This window comes from Gorilla gorilla, chromosome 4 (genome assembly GCF_029281585.2).
Source record: "Gorilla gorilla gorilla isolate KB3781 chromosome 4, NHGRI_mGorGor1-v2.1_pri, whole genome shotgun sequence".
Lineage (NCBI taxonomy): Eukaryota > Metazoa > Chordata > Mammalia > Primates > Hominidae > Gorilla > Gorilla gorilla.
Window position 1 is genome coordinate 132,186,417 of NC_073228.2, and position 21,623 is coordinate 132,208,039.

General features: G+C 36.4%; 1 protein-coding gene across 1 annotated transcript in view; it reads right to left on the minus strand.

The window, feature by feature from the left end:
• FBN2 (fibrillin 2) overlaps window positions 1–21,623 on the minus strand; it is a 277,129-nt gene that overhangs the window by 46,510 nt on the left and 208,996 nt on the right. Inside the window, exons 34-41 of the mRNA XM_031011267.3 lie at window positions 21,196–21,321; window positions 11,390–11,512; window positions 10,656–10,778; window positions 5,143–5,304; window positions 4,389–4,457; window positions 3,801–3,926; window positions 2,510–2,635; window positions 1,770–1,922 (exon numbers count right to left, since the gene is read on the minus strand). Of these exons, the coding sequence (XP_030867127.2) occupies window positions 1,770–1,922; window positions 2,510–2,635; window positions 3,801–3,926; window positions 4,389–4,457; window positions 5,143–5,304; window positions 10,656–10,778; window positions 11,390–11,512; window positions 21,196–21,321 (1,008 nt within the window). The remainder of the gene's footprint in view (window positions 1–1,769; window positions 1,923–2,509; window positions 2,636–3,800; window positions 3,927–4,388; window positions 4,458–5,142; window positions 5,305–10,655; window positions 10,779–11,389; window positions 11,513–21,195; window positions 21,322–21,623) is intronic.

A 21,623-nucleotide genomic window follows, 5' to 3' on the forward strand; every position in this document is an offset into this window, starting at 1 on the left:
TCTATTTAGATATTTAAATACTTTTTCTTTTGATATGCAGAGCTTTAAAAAACATCCAATATATAAAGATTAAAAAAAAAGTACAAATTGAAAAAGGAATTACAGATTGCACAAAGGTATAGACATGCAAAAATAATGTTGTAGAGGGGAAATAGGTAAACAATGTATAATGAATGAGATGCGAATTTTGTCTTTTTTTTTTTACTGTGTCTATTGGTTGGAATGTGAAGTTTGAGTCATCAAAAACAATGCATTATGAAATAAAATAGGGACTATAAGAGGTATTCTTACACATAATTAACCAAATCAATGGAAATTTAAAAGAATTCTAATTTGCAAGATGAAAAATGCTTCCGACGCTCACTGCTATACAAGTGAGTAAAACTCCTGAAAACAGTATTACATAAAACTTAAACTGCATACTATATTCCAAGTGCTATCAGGTCAGGGGTATTGTATATTTCATCCACCAATATATACCGAGTATTGAGAACAGATAGAAAGACCACAGATACTCAATTTAATGGTTTCTAATTGTCTGGAAATGTGCAAATTATAATTTATATGTATAATCTCCCTAATTGTCATTGCATCCATATGAATTAGTCACTGTAATTATTTATTATTCCTATTTTATACATGAGAAATTAGTTTCTGAAAGGATAAATACTCTGCAGGAGGTTCCACAATAAGTATCTTAAGAGTTTTGATTTAAATACAGACACATCTCTCAACTCCAAGCCTTTCGCTTCTTCTCACAAAGAAAGTGCCATTTTAATTCCCCAAATCAATGATCTTAAATCTGTAACTATGGAGTTTTAAAGTTGAGAATTGTAGGAATGTTTCTATTTAATTTTATGGAACATAATAATGGCAAGATAAGGCTAAGAAAATCCATTTGACCAGTGAATTGGAGCCTCTGAAAAAGGCCTATGTGTTGCTTTTCATCATTTCTCTCCTTAATTTCATCAATGCATTAAATGGAACATTTAAATACATATACCCTAAGTAATATTTGGTAACAAATGCATAATCACTGTTTCTTATTTGGCCTACTGGTTCAACTCTTAGTATCTATAGTTATTAAAAGTTGCCATTCTCCAGGTCATAAAAGAGAGCCTGATGGACAGCAATTTTAAGACAAGCATTTTTGCTCTTATCTCTATTATCTTTCGTTTTTTCTTTCAAAAGAAACTGTCTTGTGAAAAAAACATGACCAAGTGAAGACAAGCTCTATTTTTTGCCTAAAAATTTCACTGATGTCTGAGGAAGAAGATGTAAAAGGCACATTTTGATAATGGGTTGCTTTTATGTAAAATTCGCTCATAAAAAACACTTTTTGCATATTTTCCACGGCTGAACTAAAAAAAAATCCTTATTGAATTTAGTTTTTCTCCAAATATTATACCTTCCATGTCTAGCACAGTGACATACAGTAGTTACTCAAGAAATATTTGTTTGATGAATAAATCAATAATTGACAAGCATAGTTTAAGATAATTAGTTTAAATGGACTAATGCTATAAACTCTAACTCTTCAGCAATGGATCTTATTTTCAGGATTCACAAGCCTATCCAACATAATGTCTCAGAAGTTAGTGTTTGAATCCCAAAGAGGATCACTTGGGAAACAGAACCATATGATGCTCTTGGGAATTTTTGGAACTGAGCATCTCTAGTTTTAGCATGCAGTGACTTTGACTATACTGTTAGATATATGTGTGTATCACTGACGTGGCAGTCAGCAGATGCACGAGCCGTGTGCTTACCTGTTCCTGGAGTTGGGCATGGTTCACAAGGTTTGTTCCAGGCTTTGCCCACATTATATGTGCAGCAGCACATCCTTTTTGTCACATTGAAAGGCAACTCATTCTCACAAGTGGTTCCATTATAGCTTCGGTAGCAAAAGCTTTTTCTCATGTCTACATAAAGAAAAACAAAGAAGCTAGCCATTTGTATCCACGAGTAGTTTATAATGAAGCCCACACAGCTGTAGACATCAAGCTTTCCTGATGAACACAACTCGGAAACCCTTTTTAGTCATTTGAAGCTATCTTAAAATAACTCTTTAAACATAAATCATTTTTAGATTAACATCTCTCCTTTATCCTTAGATAAAGGATTTCACTTATAATTTTCTTGGGAGACAATGTTAATACATATTTGTTTTTCTCTCAAAATCATTTATTTAATTAAAAAAATGAAGCATTAAAATTTAAATGTTCTTTTATTTGTATATTAATGTTCACACTATATGAATGGAGATGAAAAATTTAAGAATATATAACATTTGAGGAAATTTTCTACATTAGACTCATGCTTTTAAAAATTTAAATGTATACCCAAAGGTCAAAAACTTGATACTAAGCCAGCAGCTTGCAAGACTCTGAAATATCTCAATTCACGAAGATTGAACTTCCAAACTTCCAAACAATAATTCTGAGACATAAGTGCTTTATGTGTGAAGTCGACAACTGTGCTCTAATTAATCTCAGAGTTCTTTACCTACCCATGCAGTTGTGGCCTCCATTGACCTGCATGTACTCAGGTGGGCAAATGCAGGTGTAATTTCCCAGGGTGTTATAGCAGGTCCCAGGCCCACACACACCAGGATGTGCAAAACACTCATCAATATCTAAAGTAGGCAAGAATATCTATTAATTAATAAATCTATTTTTTCAATGAATTTATATTACTTAGATGACTGAACAAAGCATAGGTGATTCTCTAAATCCCCATTTACGCAAAACTTAGAAATAAAGAAAATATCCCAAATATGCATTTATATAACACAGATACATCTTTCTTCAAAAGAAAAAAAAATCCCCATATTAAAAAATATAAAGCATCAAAAGAAATTATTCTAAAGTGGCAAAAAATAATTTCCTTGGCATATATATATATATATATATATATTTTATTGCAATTCACATTCTTCAATTGGAATTTCTTTAAAGCCTGCTTTTGTCCTATGTCACTTAGGCTAAGCTTTAATGCCAACTTTAAAGTGAATGCAGGTTGGGAAAGCCTTTGTCTTTGTAGCGTCTTTCAAATTAGTAACTATTCAGAGATTCTTAAAGCAGTGCAGCTGCTGGTTGTTCTCCTCATTACATCCTATTTCTTCCAGATACATTAATCAAACATGTTCCAAAAGAAAAGTTATAATGGAAATAATCACGCTACATGTTTAATGTTCAGTTAGAAGCATTCATTCATTTCACAATTAAAATATTGAGATTCTACTGTAAGCTAGAACTTATGGCTGTAATGATGAGTAAGATGTGGACCTTGTCTCCAGAAGCCCCCAATTTAGTGGTGAGACAGTCCCCTAAAAGAATTGAAATACCATGTGATAAAGTGGGGGGATGGAAGCAAGAATGGCAGCTGCAGAACCTTTGAACTTCTTCATACCATATAGTCCAACATTTAAAAATTACTGATCAATATTAAGTTAATGGTCACATTTTAGCTTACCAATTTTTCCTATGTAAAATGTAATTCTTATCAATATTTTCACTAATAACTTACTTAATATTTTAGGTTTTCACACTACCCCATTTTCCCAATTTATATTTAATCAACCCTCCTAGAAAAATACAGTGAATTATGGCAACGAGCCGTAAATTAATTTGTCTATCATCATACAACTTAGCTACATTGATACGAAAAAAAAAAAAAAAGCTATGAACCAATCTTAATTGAGCCTTTTGTAGAATGTGAGGATGGGCCTTTCCCCCAGGCCTCAGCAGCCATTTTGTTTTAAACAGCACTGAGCATTTTAGGCATCAAATTCATCTCACCTTCACAGATGCGGGTTTCCTCGCTGAGGTAGTAGCCTTGTGGGCACTCACACTGGAAGCTCCCAAAAGTGTTGATGCAGTTTCCACCCTGGCAGAGACCTGGTAACTCCTGGCATTCGTCAATGTCTACAAAAAGGGAGACAGTGCACTTAAAACAAACACCTTCACGAAAGATAAGAGTTAATATTAGAGCTTTCAAAAGTGTGATCTTGTAAGAATCAGCAGATTTCTATGCATCCAAATGAATGCACACTTAGATGGCAAGTTTATTCTGCTCAAATATCTTTTTGGCTTTGTCACAGAACTTTTACCATTATCTGAGAAAATGAATAAAGTTAAGTTGGAGATTATTCAAGGTAGAGGACAATGGGAAAGAGTTTCTCTGCAGAACAGTCAGACGTCAAATCACTGCAATTGATCATTACTGCTTGATAAAAGTGGTAGTTTAACATTTTAGTAATTAAAGTCCATCTGTAATTTTACTAAATTATCTTGTTGGGGCTGCTCTGCCCTAAGTTTTCTATCAGCTTTTCTCTATAATTAACTCTTTACCTTGTTTGAATCTGGGTGACAATGGGATTAGCTCACCTTCTAAAATGATTGTGATGGGGTTAGGTCTGAAGCCTTCACCTCCGGGACACAGGGTGTAATATTCAGCTACAAAACAATAGAAAAATAAGAGGTTTGATACCTGTGTCCAAGTGGCTGAGACAATGAGCAAGCATTCAGCAAATGACAGGCTCAATATACTCATCCTAAGGGGTGTATCCAAATTTTTCTTAGTGCCCTTTCAAATACATTTAAAGTTACATATTTTACATAAAAGATCATACTTTATTAATCACATACACAGTAGAATAACACGAACCATTTGTTTTTAATTAAAGAAAAAATTCCCTTGCAGCTCTTTAAGCTAGTAAATTAAGACTAGAGAAAACAGGCTTTGGTTCATGTTCATATCAGAACAGATGTTTCAATTTAAGGCATTCTATAATTGACTTCAAGAATACAACACACCTATGAAGCTGAACTAAATAACCTTTGAGAAGAATCAGGAATGCACTTTATCTGTGATATCATGGAGAACTGATATTAGTACTATTCATACATGATTACAGTTAAAAATTATTTTTTTAACATATCATGATAAAACATAGGAAGAGAGGAATTCAAATCCTTTAACACTCTTGGCTGGTTTCAGAGTGATCACTGAAAGTAGTTCAAATTCAGTTTTTTTGTTTTGTCCTCACTAAACACTCCTCACTCCCAGCTCAGGAATAAAATTGCAACAAATCTTTAGATACCAGTTGGTTTTCTTCCTCTTCTTCAGTTTTGTACTTACTGCTATTGACAGGGGGGCATGTCTCACAGGGGTTTCCCCAGGCCTTTCCCAGAGAGCAGCAGCATGAAGAGCGACTGACGCCCACCCCGATCTCGGTGTTGCAAGACAGACTCCCATCTCCTCGAGGTCCAAACTTCAGGTAGCAGTTGCCCACACGGTTGTCTGCAGAGCAACAAAGGAGCTTACAGTTGCCCTTGCTTACATAGTAAGGACTTCATTTTAGGGAAAAGTCATTCAAAGGATGAAATTCAAATTTTGTACATTAACATGAAAGGTTCCTTTTAATCCTTAAGTACCAAGCAATCTCCTGCTTTTCAGCTTTTCGAGATTGAGTCAGAGGAAGCCAATCATGGCAGACTTTCCTATGTTTAGAAATCCACATAGACCATATTTTCCTATACTCATGGAATGGACAAGATAGTAAGAAATTTCTCATTTGGGACATACTGGACCTCCAATAATAGGAATACAATACATTTTTTGTATAATTAATCTATATCACGAGTTTATCCAATGGTTTAGTTTCAACTTGCATAGCTAACTTTGCAGGTTTTGGAAAAGATAGCCTGTAACAAACTTAGAGAAGATACTCAAGGGATCAACTAATCTAAGGCTTTTCTTTATCTCTACAGTTATCATCCAGATCACTCCATTGAGTCTATGGGTTTAAATATTACTTTTCTGCTGAGAACTCTCAAATGTATGGTTCTGTATCTCATCTCTCCCACGAACTCTAGACCCTTCTGCCAATTGCCTATTTCATTTCTTCTCTTAAACATCTAATAATTATTTCAAAGTTAACACATCTAAAATCAAACTGTCAATGCTCTTTCCTCCACGTACAAAATCTGCCGTCTTCTCTCCCAGTCTTCTGCATTTTCAATAAAAGGAAATTCACTTTTTTTTTTTTTTCAGTTGCACAGGCCCTAAGCTTTGACATCATTTTTGACTCCTTACTATGATTCCTTATTCAATCCAGTAATAAGGGCTGTCTACTCAACCTTCAAAACATATCTGGAATCGACCATCCTAGCTAACATGGTGAAACCCCGTGTCTACTAAAAATACAGAAAATTAGCCGAGCATGGTGGTGGGCACCTGTAGTCCCAGCTACTAGGGAGGCTGAGGCAGGAGAATGGCATGAACCTGGAAGGCAGGGCTTGCAGTGAGCTGAGATCACGCCACTGCACTCCAGCCTGGGCGACAGAGCGAGACTCTGTCTCAAAAAAAAAAACCAAAAAACAAACACCATATCTGGAATCTGTCTACTTACCACTGCCTCTATCATTACTATCTTTTTTTTTTAATCACTACCGAGTTCCAGCCACCATCATTATCCCTTTACCTAGTCTAATGTAATAGTTTTCTAACTCTTTTCTCAACTTCCATCCTTGACTAAACTATGGTCTACTTTTCCTTCTGTAAGCCAGAGTGACCCTTCAATAGCATTACCTTAGGTCAGGCAACCTCCATTGGCTTCTCTTCTCAATCAGAATAAAATCTAGAGTTCTTAGCAGTCTACAAAGTAATTTTCATCCCTGGCTGTATATTAGAATCATTTGGGCTTTTTAAAAAAACTTATTTTACCTTGTTTTGTCTCAGATTTTGCATTTTGTTTTTGTTGCTGAATCTCAGATCTCAGAGGCTGCAAGATTCTCATGGTCCCCCTTCTAATTAGGTTTATTTATATTTATTTGTTTATTTTTTGGGGATGGAGTCTTCCTCTGTTGCCAAGCTGGAGTACAGTGGCACTATCTCGGCCCACTGCAACCTCTGCCTCCCGGGTTCAAGTGATTCTCCTGCCTCAGCCTCCCGAGTAGCTGGGACTACAGGCGCCTGCCACCACGCGCAGTTAATTTTTGTATTTTTAGTAGAGACGGGGTTTCACCATGTTGGCCAGGATGGTCTTGATCTTTTGACCTTGTGATCCACCCACCTCAGCATCCCAAAGTGCTGGAGTAACAGGCGTGAGCCACCACGCCCAGCCTAATTAGGTTTATTTATTCCTCATTTATTCACCTGTTCTTTCTCTCTTCCCCCTCCCTTTCTCTTTTATTCCTATTCTTCATTCCTATTCTCCTTCCCTACCAGATCATCCAAATGTATTTAATGCTATTACTTTTTACATGTGCTCTTGCAAAATAAATATTTTTGTTTTAATGTGTTCATTTTAAATGTACACAAATGTCTTTTGTCATACGTCTCATTTCATTTTTATAACTTTTCTAGTCATGCTTGTTCTGTAAACCTCCAGTCTGTCAACTCCGTGGTGTATAATTGCTTTTAAAAAAAATCCCTCCTCTCCAAAAATGGTTTCTAAAATCCTGCCACCACAAAGAATGCCACGATGAACATCATAAATGTGTCTCTGTATGGGCCTGTGAGTTAATTCCATTGGCATATACAGTCACAAAAGGAATTGTTGATTCACAGGATTTGCCTATACTTAGCCTTCAGTCAGGAAAAAATAGTCATCATTTACCAACTACATCCAATGAACCCTTTAATTTTTAATATTTTTAAGTCATTTTAAAAAATAATTTACAGAAGAAAGGTATATTATAAAACTAATATACAGAAGAAAAAAGTTGAAAACAACTTTATTAGCAATATTAATAAGAATTTAATGATAGCTAACTCAATTTTTTAATCTATATTTTCTTGGTTTTGAAGATATTCTACTCAAAATGATCTTCTGAATGCAACTAATTGCTTATCAACTGTCATTCATGAACTTGGAATATATCCAGTTTGTAAAAACCGATTCCAGGTTTCAAACACATCTCTAATAGGTTCTAGCTTATCATTATTTCTGGTTCTTCTTGTTCTTGCTTCATAAAAATGCAATACCCAAAGGAATGTTTGAAAACATTAACAGTTCATGATTTTGTTGATGAGAGGACAGCCGTCTTCTTTAAAGGCTCCACAAATAGAAAATGTTTTCATTTTTAGATTTATCAACACCAATTAGAATAATCAATCTAACGACTGTATTTCTACATCACCTATTTCCTTCCAGTAACCTTTTATACATACCTGCCTTTATCTTTGTCTGCTTATGAATCATATCAATTAAATTTTGGTACAGAAACGTCATGAAAATATGAAAGAATCCACAAACCTGGGATGGTTCAGGTTCCTGTTACCAAATATTGTGGGTTGAAGTTCTCTCTATTGACTAAGTGGATGAGAATACTGTATTTCCTTTGTCTACGGAAATATACTGTCCTTTCACTTGTTGATTCTGAAGTTTGAAAACATTCACCTAGGATATTGGTCTCTGAAGACACGTAGTCTGGGATTGTGCTTAGATGATTCATTTCACCATCACCTTTAGAATCTAGACAAAAGAGCTGCTCTCTGTCTCTTTGTAGTTACCTGACTCAACTTCATTTTTTTTCTCTTTGCCAAAAATTATGGCCAGTAAGTAAAAACTTCTAAATTCTCAACTGTGTTCAATAAATGCTAAAAGAAGATTTCAAGTAAGGTGTCTCCAGTCTTCTCTTGCACTTTCTTGAAAAATGATGCAATCCTTAGGACAATATAATAAGAAAACTGAAGGATGATAAAACAGTGACATTTTATTTCACTAATGCATCTAAGTGATGCCATAATTTTCCACTTCTCATTATTTTACTCTGTTGTATCCATTGGACATAATGTTGAACATTGACAAAAATAACTGCTAGGATGATAAAACGTCAAAATGTTTCAAGACAAAGGAAAAACAAGATCTCTTAATATTTTATAATGTTTCAGACCTACGAAAGGTTCCAATAGATTCCTATGGCACTTTTGAGATAGAAAAAGTCTTTGTTTTTTTGGCACTAAGAATGAGTGAACGCAATAAAGTGTCAATCCATACAAATCGAATTGCTCCAAAAAGAAACTCAAAAACTAAAATTGATTATACATTGACAGTTAATCGGTGTACCATTGTGCAAACATATTCTCTGCAGTGCTGCCCAGGTCTACACTTCTACCAGCAGAACAGAATGCTCCTCAAGGCTCATGTCTCCACCAATACTTCACATTATCCAGGTTTCCTAATTTTTGCCAGTATATGAAGTGTAAAGTGGTATTCATATAATTATTTCAAATAGATTTCTTATTCCTAATGATTTTGGGCATTTGTTTGCTTACATTTGTTAACGTTTAGACTATTCTCTTTTATGAGTTGCCTGTTCACAGCCTTTGTTCCAAGGAAGTTTTTAAGAAATATTGAGGCCCCAATGAGTCAGAATTTCTGAGGGTGTAACAGGCATCAATATCTTTTCCAGGTTCTAAATGGAGTTTACTATGCAGCCTGGGTTGAGAATCACTTTGCGAACTGGGCGACTGCTCCTCTGATTCCTCTCTTCATCCCTGTCCCCTCCACTCACTCCTCTCTTGCTACAAGCAGCCTTGTGCTGTGTCTCTAACGCCAGCCTTCTCCTGCCACAGGCCCCTTGCACTGGCTTCTCCTTGTAACTGGAGGCTTCCCTCAGAGGTCCAGTTGGTCTGTCCCCTCCTTAAAGGCTCTGACTCCCCCATCCCTAATATAACATAGCACTTCTCCTCCAGCCACCTCCAGTGCCAATTCTGTTTGTTCTTGCTTTTATTTATCTCCCTGCCTCTAGAATGTAAACACAAAAGCAGAGAATGTGCTTGTTCTGTTCACTGTTGCAACTCCAGCCCTTAGACAGAAGGCACTCAATCTTTACCAAATGAATTATTTTGAATGGAAAACACAGACTTGGAGTAGCCATAAATGATAATTAAAAGTATTCTCCAAAACTTGAAAACAGTATGTAAGTTGTGTATAAATCACAGAAGCAAATATTCCTTCCATTTGCTGCAGGCCCAAAAACTGACACTGAGGACAGTAGGCAGATTTCTACTCAAGCAAGGAATTCTCCACCGCTCCTTTTTTTTGTATACTTCCAGAAAATTCTCCAGGCCATTTCCTTCTCTAGGAAAATACAGGAACAGTACAGATAGTAAAAGCTGGACAATTGTTTTTTTAAGATCAGAGGTGCTGACCACAGATTCTGAACCTTCATTACCGCCTCCTCCTCCTCCTTGTCACCTTCCAACTTCTTCTGCTCCAGTGGTTTGGCTCATAAATCCATCTCTCTAATTCCTTGCTTCTCATCACTTCATTTACTTTGCTAGATGACCCTTCCAGTAGGCAGGAGAAATAGATATTCTAATAGCTATACCACCACTCTGGGTTATCCTGGCCAAACACTGGACAAGGAGCCAGGCGGCAACCTGGGCCACTGCCTTAGCTCTGCCACTTTCAAGCTCTGAGACCTTGAACAAATTACTGCACTTCTCTGTGCCTTGGTTCTCAAGTCCGTGAGAGAAGGAAGGTGCAGCAGATGATTTGGAAGAGAAACACAATAAAGGCGACCATATAATGTTTTGTTTTTAAGTTAACTGTAGCAAACACTCATCACAGTTCATTATCAAGAGAGTCTGAATATTCAACTTGATAATTCTATTTGTTTGTTTCATATAGCTTTACTTACCAACACAACCCACACCAGTTGGGTTCAACTGAAAATCGGGTGGGCAGTTACACTCATAGCGACCAGGCGTGTTGACACATAGGCCATTGACACAGTTTATAGGATCTGCACACTCATCAATATCTAGGAGAAGCATTTAAAATACCCAGGTTACCATTTTTACTTTTTCTATGCATACTGCTGTTCCAAAGAATTTGGTGGAATTTTTGCAAGTTAGTAGATTAAAGATCACTAGGAAAGACTCAACACAATGAAATAAAGATCTTAGATTTTGGTATATACCTAAAACAGTTTCCATATGTCAAGGACAGAGTATTTATGACAGCATTTAACATCCTTAATAAATATATTGTAATTAATTAAAATTTGCAACTCTGAGGACGAAAAAATTATGTCACTATTTGCTTAACAAAAATCACATATATACATGTATATATATATATACATGTACTATATATACATATACATGAACATATATATAGACAAAGAGACACTTTACTAGTTTCATGTCAGATATTTAACAATCATACAGATAACAATTTAATATTATTTACATAAAAATGCATCAATTTCATAGTTACAAATAAATGCATCTGAATATAATTTTCTTTTTCTGAAAAATGTGTAACCTAATGCATAGATTAGCTAAGCAGAAATCTCAGGAATTTTTATGCTTAGCACAGAATATTCATTTCAATGAATCAGAACACAACTTAGCTGGTAACTGACCATACCTGTACAGTTCCCTCCTGTTCTGTCCAATTCATAACCATCATCGCAGATACAATGAAACATTCCAGGCAGGTTATTACATGTTCCAAAGACACAAATGTTTTGGAAGGAGCATTCATCAATATCTGAAGATTTTAAAAAAAGTAATCTCTTATTTACGAAGACATTTTAAAATTTTAATGTAATGTCTAACATTAGTGCATTTTTCTACCCACTCAGATGTTTTTATTCAGTAAGGCTTTTTTTTTTCTCTTTTTTGGCTAGGTAGATAAGTGTAAAGGGCAAGCAACTAATGTTCACCTATGGAACTAAGATATACAAGAAATACTGTTTTCTTGGTAAAATGAGTGTCTAGTATTTTGAATGACTTGGATTATGATATACTTAAAGAAGAGTTGGCTCAAGGCACACAAAATACAAAAATTAAATATAAACATGTCAAAGAAATGAAATTGTGAAAAAAAGATAAAAGCAAATTCAAAGATTCTAACTAATTAGTGCAAACAGCAGACATTTTATAGTTAATAAATGTTTTATATTATGAAAAAACAAATACATAATTATTTTTAAATATTGGAGATATTAAAATTAACTTTTTAGTTAATTAAGTTAAATAAATTTATTTAATTAAATAAATATTAATTAACTTTTTAGTTTTTACTTCCTTTTTATTTTGTAATCTTATCTGTTATTATAAAGCAGTTTTAAACAGAGAACTAATTTCTTCCCTAATTTCATGTTAATAAGATGATCCATTGACCCCATATTCTAGTAAATTTCATTAAAATATCTCTACTGAAGTGGACTAAAAATTCATTTATGAAAAGTTTATGAGAGTCTTCCATGAGGCTTTAACTCAAAGTTAATAAATATGAAGTTATCACTCCTCACTCACGTGAAAATCAATGTGTATGAATAGCTGTGGAAATAATCTGAATTTCTACTCTCAAAAAGAGGATGGACATTTTTGTATATAAATTGCCTAACACTCTGAGAACGCAGACCAGGCACGTCATTTTAGGCTAGACTAGACAAATCATCCTAAACTGCTGTCCTCAGACAGTTATATCTTAAGTCTAAACAAGACTTCTTTGGTCATTCTTCCCAGTTAAAATATTGGTTTCAACTATTTTAGATTTAAGGTACGGTTCCAATCATGTTTAAAGTTTAACATGTGCAAAGGTGTCTTTTATTGTGTTGGGGGTAAGAAAGTTATTCTCTTTATATAAATGAGTAAAAACTCCTTAAGCTAGATTACAATTGAATTGTGTTAATTTATACTCAAAAAGGGAATGTATTATCAGCCTTCTGACTATGCATTTTTTTTTTTTTTTTTCAGACAGGTTCTTGCTCTGTCACACAGGCTGGAGTAGTGGCACGATCATGGCTCACTGCAGCCACAATCTCCTGGGCTCAAGCAATCCTCCCCCTTCAGCCTTCCAGGTAGCTGGGACTATGGGCAAACACCATCACACCTAGCTAATTTAAAAAGGTTTGCAGAGACAGGGTCTCCCTATGTGGCCTAGGTTGGTCTTGAACTCCTGGGCTCATGGGATCCTCCCTCCTTGGCCTTCCAAAGTGCCGTATTAATAGGTGTGGGCCACCATGCCCGATCCATTTTACTTTTAAATGAACTTTATTAGAAATTTCTTCCACCTAAATAATGTAATTGTTGTATAAAAGAACGTATTTTAAAAGATTACTGTGTTTCCTTTATAAAAGTGATACATATTCAAAAATTCAAATAATACAGAAAACAAAATAGCAAAAGAATTACTCAAAAATGTTTCTATCTAGAAAGAATCATTTAAGATCATGAGACATTTTTATATACACATTTAGACAGTGAAGCTAAAACAATTTGTATGCATCAGATAAATTTACCATCATCTCAACAGTTTTAAAATACTTTTCTAATGTTAAGAATAAAAAATGCTAAAAATTTTTTGGCTTTATGCTAAAGTTGAAATGTAATTTTTAGACAGTATTAATGAATTCTATACAATAAATTATAAGAAAATTAGCACTCATGTATCCTTCCAACTCCTTATTTTTATTTAATCATGTTCACTTTTTTAATGTCTATGGCAGTTTACCATAATTTCCACAGTGTTTAGCACTAATTATTTACTTAAAGGGATCAATAATGGTTTTATTACAACTTCTCCATTTGTTTCTTGATTGGCTGTGTTTCATTGCTGATTGTTCTTTTTCCAAGAAGGGTGGGACTTTTATGAAATCACAGGTGTTTTCCACCCGACTTATTTCATGTGTAAGAAAATGCTTATTATCTTCACAATTAATATTAAGTATAATATTTTTCACATTTCCTCAGAATTTTGTGAGCATGGATCTAATGTCTTTTGATATTGAATATTGCTGTTTAGCTCATGAATTGCCTTTTTTTAAAATTATACTTTAAGTTCTGGGATACATGTACAGAATGTGCAGGTTTGTTACATAGGTATATGTGTGCCATGGTGGTTTGCTGCACCCATCAACCTGTCATCTACATCAGGTATTTCTCCTAATGCTATCCCTCCCCTAGCCCCTCACCCTCCGACAGGCCCCAGTGTGTGATGTTTCCCTCCCTGTCCACGTGTTCTCATTGTTCAACTCCCACCTATGAGTGAGAACATGTGGTGTTCGGTTTTCTGTTTCTGTCTTAGTTTGCTGAGAATGATGGTTTCCAGCTTCATCCATGTCCCTGCAAAGGACATGAACTCATCCTTTTTTATGGTTGCATAGTATTCCACGGTGTATATGTGCCACATTTTCTTTATCCAGTCTATCATTGATGGTCATTTGGGTTGGTTCCAAGTCTTTGCTATTATGAACAGTGCTGCAATAAACATATGTGTGCATGTGTCTTTATAGCAGAATGATTTATAATCCTTTGGGTATATCCTCAGTAATGGGATTGCTGGGTCAAATGGTATTTCTGGTTCTGGATCCTGGAGGAATCGCCACACTGTCCTCCACAATGGTTGAACTAATTTATACTCCCACCAACAGTGTAAAAGCTTTCCCATTTCTCCACATGCTCTCCAGCATCTGTTGTTTCCTGACTTTTTAATGATCGTCATTCTAACTGGCATGAGATGATATCTCACTGTGGTTTTGATTTGCTTTTCTCTAATGACCAGTGAGGATGTGCTTTTTTTCATATGTTTGTTGGCCTCATAAATGTTTTCTTTTGAAAATTGTCTGCTCATATCCATTGCTCACTTTTTTATGGGGTTGTTTTTTTTTTCTTGTAAATTTGTTTAAGTTCCTTGCAGATTCTGGATATTAGCCCTTTGTCCGATAGGTAGATTACAAAAATTTTCTTCCATTCTGTAGGTTGCCTGTTCACTCTGATGATAGTTTCTTTTGCTGTGCACAAGCTATTTAGTTTAATTAGATCTCACTTGTCAGTTTTGGCTTTTGTTGCCATTGCTTTTGGTGTTTCAGTCATGAAGTCTTTGCCCATGCCTATGTCTTGAGTGGTATTGCCTAGATTTTCTTCTGGGGTTTTTATGGTTTTAGGTCTTAACGTTTAAGTCTTTAATCCACTTGAGTTAACTTTCATATAAGGGGAAAGAAAGGGGTGCAGTTTCAGTTTTCTGCATATGCCTAGCCAGTTTTCCCAGCACCATTTATTAAATAGGTAATCCTCTCCCCATTGCTTGTTTTTTTCAGGTTTGTCAAAGATGAGATGGTTGTAGATGTGTGGTATTATTTCTGAGGGCTCTGTTCTGTTCCATTGGTTTGTATCTCTGTTTTGGTACCAGTACCATGCTGTTTTGGTTACTGTGGCCTTGTAGGATACTTTGAAGTCAGGTGGTGTGATGCCTCCAGCTTTGTTCTTTTTGCTTAGGATTGTCTGGCTCTTTTTTGGTTCCATATGAAATTTAAGGTAGTTCTTCCTAATTCTGTGAAGAAAGTCAATGGTAGCTTGACGGGGATAGCATTGAATCTATAAATTACTTTGGGCAGTAAGGCCATTTTCATGATACTGATTTTTCCTATCCATGAGCATGGAATGTTTTTCCATTTGTTTGTGTCCTCTCTTATTTCCTTGAGCAGTGGTTAGTGGCTCTCCTTTAAGAGGCTCTTCACATCCCTTGTAAGTTTTATTCCTATGTATTTTATTCTCTTTGTAGCAATTGTGAATGGGAGTTCACTCATGATTTGGCTCTCTATTATTGGCATATAGGAATGCTTGTGATTTTTGCACACCGATTTTGTATCCTGAGACTGCTGAAATTGCTTATCAGCTTAAGGAGATTTTGGGCCGAGATGATGCGGTTTTCTAAATATACAATCATGTCATCTGCAAACAGATACAATTTGACTTCCTCTCTTCCTATTTGAATACCTTTATTTCTTTCTCTTGCCTGATTGCCCTGGCCAGAACTTCCAATACTATGTTGAATAGGAGTGGTGAGAGACGGCATCCTTGTCTTGTGCCAGTTTTCAAAGGGAATGCTTCCAGCCTTTGCCCATTCAGTATGATATTGGCTGTGGGTTTGTCATAAATAGCTCTTCTTATTTTGAGATACATTCCATCTATACCTAGTTTATTGAGAGTTTTTAGCATGAAGGGGTGCTGAATTTTATTGAAGGGCCTATTTTATCAAAGGCCTAGTTTTATCGAAGGCCTTACTGCATCTTTTGAGATAATCATGCAGTTTTTGTCATTGGTTCTGTTTATGTGATGGATTATGTTTATTGATTTGCATATGTTGAACCGGCCTTGCATCCCAGGGATAAAGCCGACTCGATCGTGGTGGATAAGCTCTTCGATGTGCTGCCGGATTCGGTTTGCCAGTATTTTATTGAGAATCTTTGCATCAAAGTTCATCGGGGATATTGGCTTGAAATTTTCTTTTTTTGTTGTGTCTCTTCCAAGTTTGGGTATCAGGATGCTGCTGGCCTCATAAAATTGAGTTAGGGAGGCGTCCCTCTTTCTCTATTGTTTGGAATAGTTTCAGAAGGAATGGTACCAGCTCCTATTTGTACCTCTGGATGAATATGGCTGTGAATCTACCTGTTCCTGGACTTCTTTTGTTTGGTAGGCTATTAATTACTGGCTCAATTTCAGAACTTGTTATTGGTCTACTGAGGGATTCAACTTCTTCCTGGTTTAGTCTTGGTAGGGTGTATGTCTCCAGGAATTTATCCATTTCTTCTAGATCTTCTAGTTTATTTGCAGAGAGGTGTTTATAGTATTCTCTGATGGTAGTCTATATTTCTGTGTGATCAGTGGTGATATCCCCCCCTTTATCATTTTTTATTGCATCTATTTGATTCTTCTCTCTCTTCTTATTTGTCTCACTAGCGGTCTATCTATTTTGTTAATCTTTTCAGAAAACCAGCTCCTGGATTCATTGATTTTCTTTAAAGGGTTTATTATGTCCCTGTCTCCTTCAGTTCTGCTCTTAGTTATTTCTTGTCTTCTGCTAGCTACTGAATTTGTTTGCTCTTGCTTCTCGAGTTCTTTTAATTGTGATGTTAGAGTGTTGATTTTAGATCTTTCCTGCTTTCTCCTGTGGGCATTTACTGCTATAAATTTCCGTCTAAACACTGCTTTAGCTGTGTCCCAGAAATTCTGGCATGTTGTGACTTTGTTCTCATTGGTTTCAAAGAACTTCTGTATTCCTGCCTTAATTTTGTTATTTACCCAGTAGTCATTCAGGAACAGGTTGTTCAGTTTCCATATAGTTGTGCAGTTTTGAGTGAGTTTCTTTTCTTTTTCTTTCTTTTTTTTTTTTTTTTTTGGAGATGGAGTCTCGCTCTGTTGACCCAGGCTGGAGTGCAGTGGCGTGATCTCGGCTCACTGCAAGCTCTGCCTCCTGGGTTCACGCCATTCTCCTGCTTCAGCCTCCTGAGTACCTAGGACTACAGGTGCCCGGCACCATGCCCGGCTAACTTTTTTTGTATTTTTAGTAGAGATGGGGTTTTGCCGTGTTAGCCAGTATGATCTTGATCACCTGACCTCATGATCCACCGGCCTTGGCCTCCCAAAGTGTTAGGATTACAGGCATGAGCCACTGCGCTTGGCCATGAGTGAGTTTCTTAATCCTGAGTTCTAATTTGGTTGCACTGTGGTCGGAGAGACTGTTTGTTATTATTTCCATTCTTTTGCATTTGCTGAGGAGTGTTTTACTTTCAATCATGTGGTCAATTTTAGAATAAGTGCTGTGTGGTGCTGAGAAGAATGTATATTTTGTTGATCTGGGGTGGAGAGTTCTGTAGATCTCTATTAGGTCCACTTGGTCCTGAGCTGAGTTCAGATCCTGAATATCCTTTATTTTCTGTCTCGTTGATCTGTCTAATATTGACAGTGGGGTGTTAAAGTCTCCCACTATTATTGTGTGGGAGTCTAAGTCTCTTTGTAGGTCTCTAAGAACTTGCTTTATGAATCTGGGTACTCCTGTATTGGGTGCATATATTTAGGATAGTTAGCTTTTCTTGTTGCATTGATCCCTTTACCATTATGTAATGCCCTTCTTTGTCTCCTTTGATCTTTGTTGGCTTAAAGTCTGTTTTATCAGAGACTAAGATTGCAATCTCTGCTTTTTATTTTGCTTTCCATTTGCTCGGTAAATATTCCTCCATCCGTTTATTTTGAGCCTATGTGTGTCTTTGCACGTGAGATGCATTGCCTTTTCTATCTGAAGTCTTCAATCCTCCTCTATGACTAAAGTTGACAAATGTAGCAAATCTAAGTCTTTGTCTTACAATTTAGGCTTTGTATATTCAGTTCTTTGTTCTATTGCAGGAAAATGTTTGGTTGTTTAGTACCTTTTTTCTAGTTGATTTTTTGGGCTCTCTTCAGCGACACCAATTATACTGATGTTTATAGTTTTTGTCTTTTCTCTAATAGTGTTAATTTCTCTTTCCTCTTTCCCACTGTTATCATCTCAGGCCCTTTCTCTATGCTAGCAATTACATTTTCATCTGTATGTCCTCTGTTTTTGCTGTTTTTATTTAATGTTTCTCTTATTTTGCTGTATTGGTCTCCATTTCTTACTTCCCTTGATTCTACAATCTCCCTTTTACTCTATAGCTCTTATAATCTCTACAAACTTCTTCAACTACATTTATGATTTTATTAAGATCATATATGGCATAAAGTACCTATGGAAAATTTGTTTTATTTCTTGAGTTGTTTTCTTCCATCGTGGGTTGGTTCTTTAGCTGATTTTGTGTTTTTCTTCCTTTCGTTTTCACAGAATGCCTGCATAGTTGCTACTGTTTTTCAGCTTGTATAGACACTACTTTGTCTGCTCTTTCAAGAGCTTCTATTTACTTTAGTACAGTTTAAATAATATCTCTTGATATCTTTCCTTCTTTATCAGAGCTTTATGTGGAAGACAGCTGGTTTCGGTTTCATTAAAGCTGTATCAGTCGCCCAAAGTTTCATAAGGTGGAGGGAGAGAAGATTGAGAACGGGGAGAGCTACTCTGGGCTCTATGTTGATGAACTTAGCCTTTGCTCTCTCCTCAGAAATTACAGAAAATGGTCTGTATGTAGGTCCGTTCCATTTAATGGAGTCCTCTCTCATGTTCCTGCAGGGGCTCCTCCAGGTTTTATATTCCCCCATTTTGGTGGAGTTTACTGGGAAATGGCCAACTTCAATAATTTTTTGAATTCTATAGAAATTCTGAGACTTTGGTGAGAAGTGGATGCTTAGTGGAAAATATTCATCAGAGGATCATGTATTTATAATAAGATGGGTAGACAACAAGGGATTAAAATAGCAAATTCAGGAGAAACTGTCCAGATGACCCAGACCTTGTGGAGAGGAGAGAAAAGGAGAATGGCCAGAACCAAGGAATTACATTTTTTGGATCTCAAAAGCTGGTGTTCAGCTGAATGGAGCAGAGGGTCCAACTGAGGGTGAACTACAGGTGTGCCAACCCTCAGCTGCCCTGTCAGTTAGGAGTTTCTCTCTGTGGTAATGACATATGAGAAAACTAGATGTGAAGGAAGTACAGTAAACAGTAACTATTTAGCACCCTCTTGGGGGAGAGGGAAGTTCTGAAAGGGCCTATGCCACCCATAAAGTAATACACAATTAGGAAGGAAAAATCCTGTCTGGGTATAAAGAATTTATGTTGGTGAAAGTGGCTACTGCTGACCTGTTCCTTCTCCCACTAACTCTTGTCAAGCTGATGTAGATAATAAATCATGTCATTCCACATTTACATTGATTCACATTTTCTACTAATTCTACTACTAAGCTTCAGTGCTTAGAAGAAACCAGGACTGGGAAAAAAAGGAACTCACCCTACAGTTGCCTTATATAAAATGGATTAGATTCTGCCCAATCTTGTGGGTCAACGTAGAAGCACGAACGCTTTCAGTTTCTAACTTCATCTTCCCTACGGCCAACTGTTCATCCCCTTTTTCTGAGTCTCTCCAAATTGGGTGCTATTTCTGGAGAATTTCATGAACTTTTGGCACACTTTCTTTCTTCAGTGCCACTTCTGATGGTGGAGCAGAGTTGGGCTCCACTCTGAACCACCGCAGGTTGTATAATTTGGTTTTGTTTGGTTGATGCTGATGAATTGTGTGTTTGTGTGTGTATATGTGTGTGCACACGTGTGCCAGTACTTGCCAATTCTGTTCATTCTGGTTAGATACTGATGTAGGGGGAAGTTTTTAATCTGTTACATTTTATCATTTTTGCTCAGCAGTTAGGTATTTTTTTTTTCATGAGGCTGCATGACTGGAAAACTGAGTTCTTTTGTTGGTTTGTTTGTTTTTGTTTTTGTTTTTAGACTGAGTTTCGCTCTTGTTGTCCAGTCTGTAGTGCAATGGCGCAATCTTGGCTCACCGCAACCTCCGCCTCCAGGGTTCAAGCAATTTTCCTGTCTCTGCCTCCTGAGTAGCTGGGATTACAGGCATGAGCCACCATACCCGGCTAATTTTGTATTTTTAGTAGAGATGGAGTTTCTCCATGTTGTTCAGGCTGGTCTTGAACTCCCAACCTCAGGTGATCCACCTGCCTCGGCCTCCCAAAGAGCTGGGAATATAGGCGTGAGCCACCACGCCTGGCCCAAACTGAGTTTTTTTAAAGGTTTTCTGTGAATCATAAATTCTACTGAAGCCCTATGGCGTATAAATTATTTTCAATCTCTCCTTTCTTCATTTATATTTTCATACAGTCCCTATTCATAACACAATGATAGCTCAAACTATATATAATGTGAATTGAGTTTCTAATTTAATAGAAAATCCAAATTCTTTTTCTTGGAAAGATATCATACTAGGCACAAAGACCCATTTCTAGGAAAGGTAGATGATGTCATCACTTAGAATAAGGAACCACTAGTATTAAGCAAAAGTACAGCCCTTGCTGAATCCCTGAAGAGGACTTCCATTCCCAGACATACAGACAGCAGTCTCAACCACGAAGGTAAATGCCAAAAATGAGCTTTTTATGATTTTGATAAACACAATAAATGGTGGTAGTTGAGACAAGTAATGGAGCATACTTTAAAAGCTGAATAGTTTCTCCACATGTCATTCATTTAGTGATAAAAATGAGAAAGAAGAGAAGAAATGGTTAAAAAAGAAAAAAGAATGAGCCAAACTTCCAACTACTGGCTCTTGGCCAGGAAAACTTCATAAGAGATGAAAGCCGCCTTCATCATTATTCATTCGGCAAAATAATCCACGCTTAAACGAATGACTTTTATAGTGCAGCATGTGCTATGTATTCTGCTTCCAGGTGGAGCTTGTTCCAGCCCTTGTTGTGGTTTCATTTACTGTGGTTGATCCAACTTGAAAATGAGCTGGAATCCTGGTGACCCACCTTGGCAGGATCTGCTGTCTGAGGCTGGAGTGAAGCCCATCTCACACTCGCAGCGATATGCACCCGGGACATTAAGGCACTGTCCGTTCTCACAGAGGTTTATGTTTTCTGCACACTCATCAACATCTGTGCAAAAAAGTAAATTACATCTCTGTTAAGTTCCAAATTTCATGACACATTTTCTCCTTGCTCTATAAATAGATCAGTTTTACCGGCTTGACTTAATGCTCATTAACATGAAACAACAGTTAATCACATTCACTTAAAGGAGGGTATCAACCTGAGAGAAAATCTATTTATCCTGCCCCCTAACATTCAATTGTAATATAATTAAAGAAAAGCTATTTAACCTGCACCCTAACATCCAATTGTAATATTATTAACAGGAGAAACGCAGACATCTCTCACACTTGTCTTGTTTCTCTTGT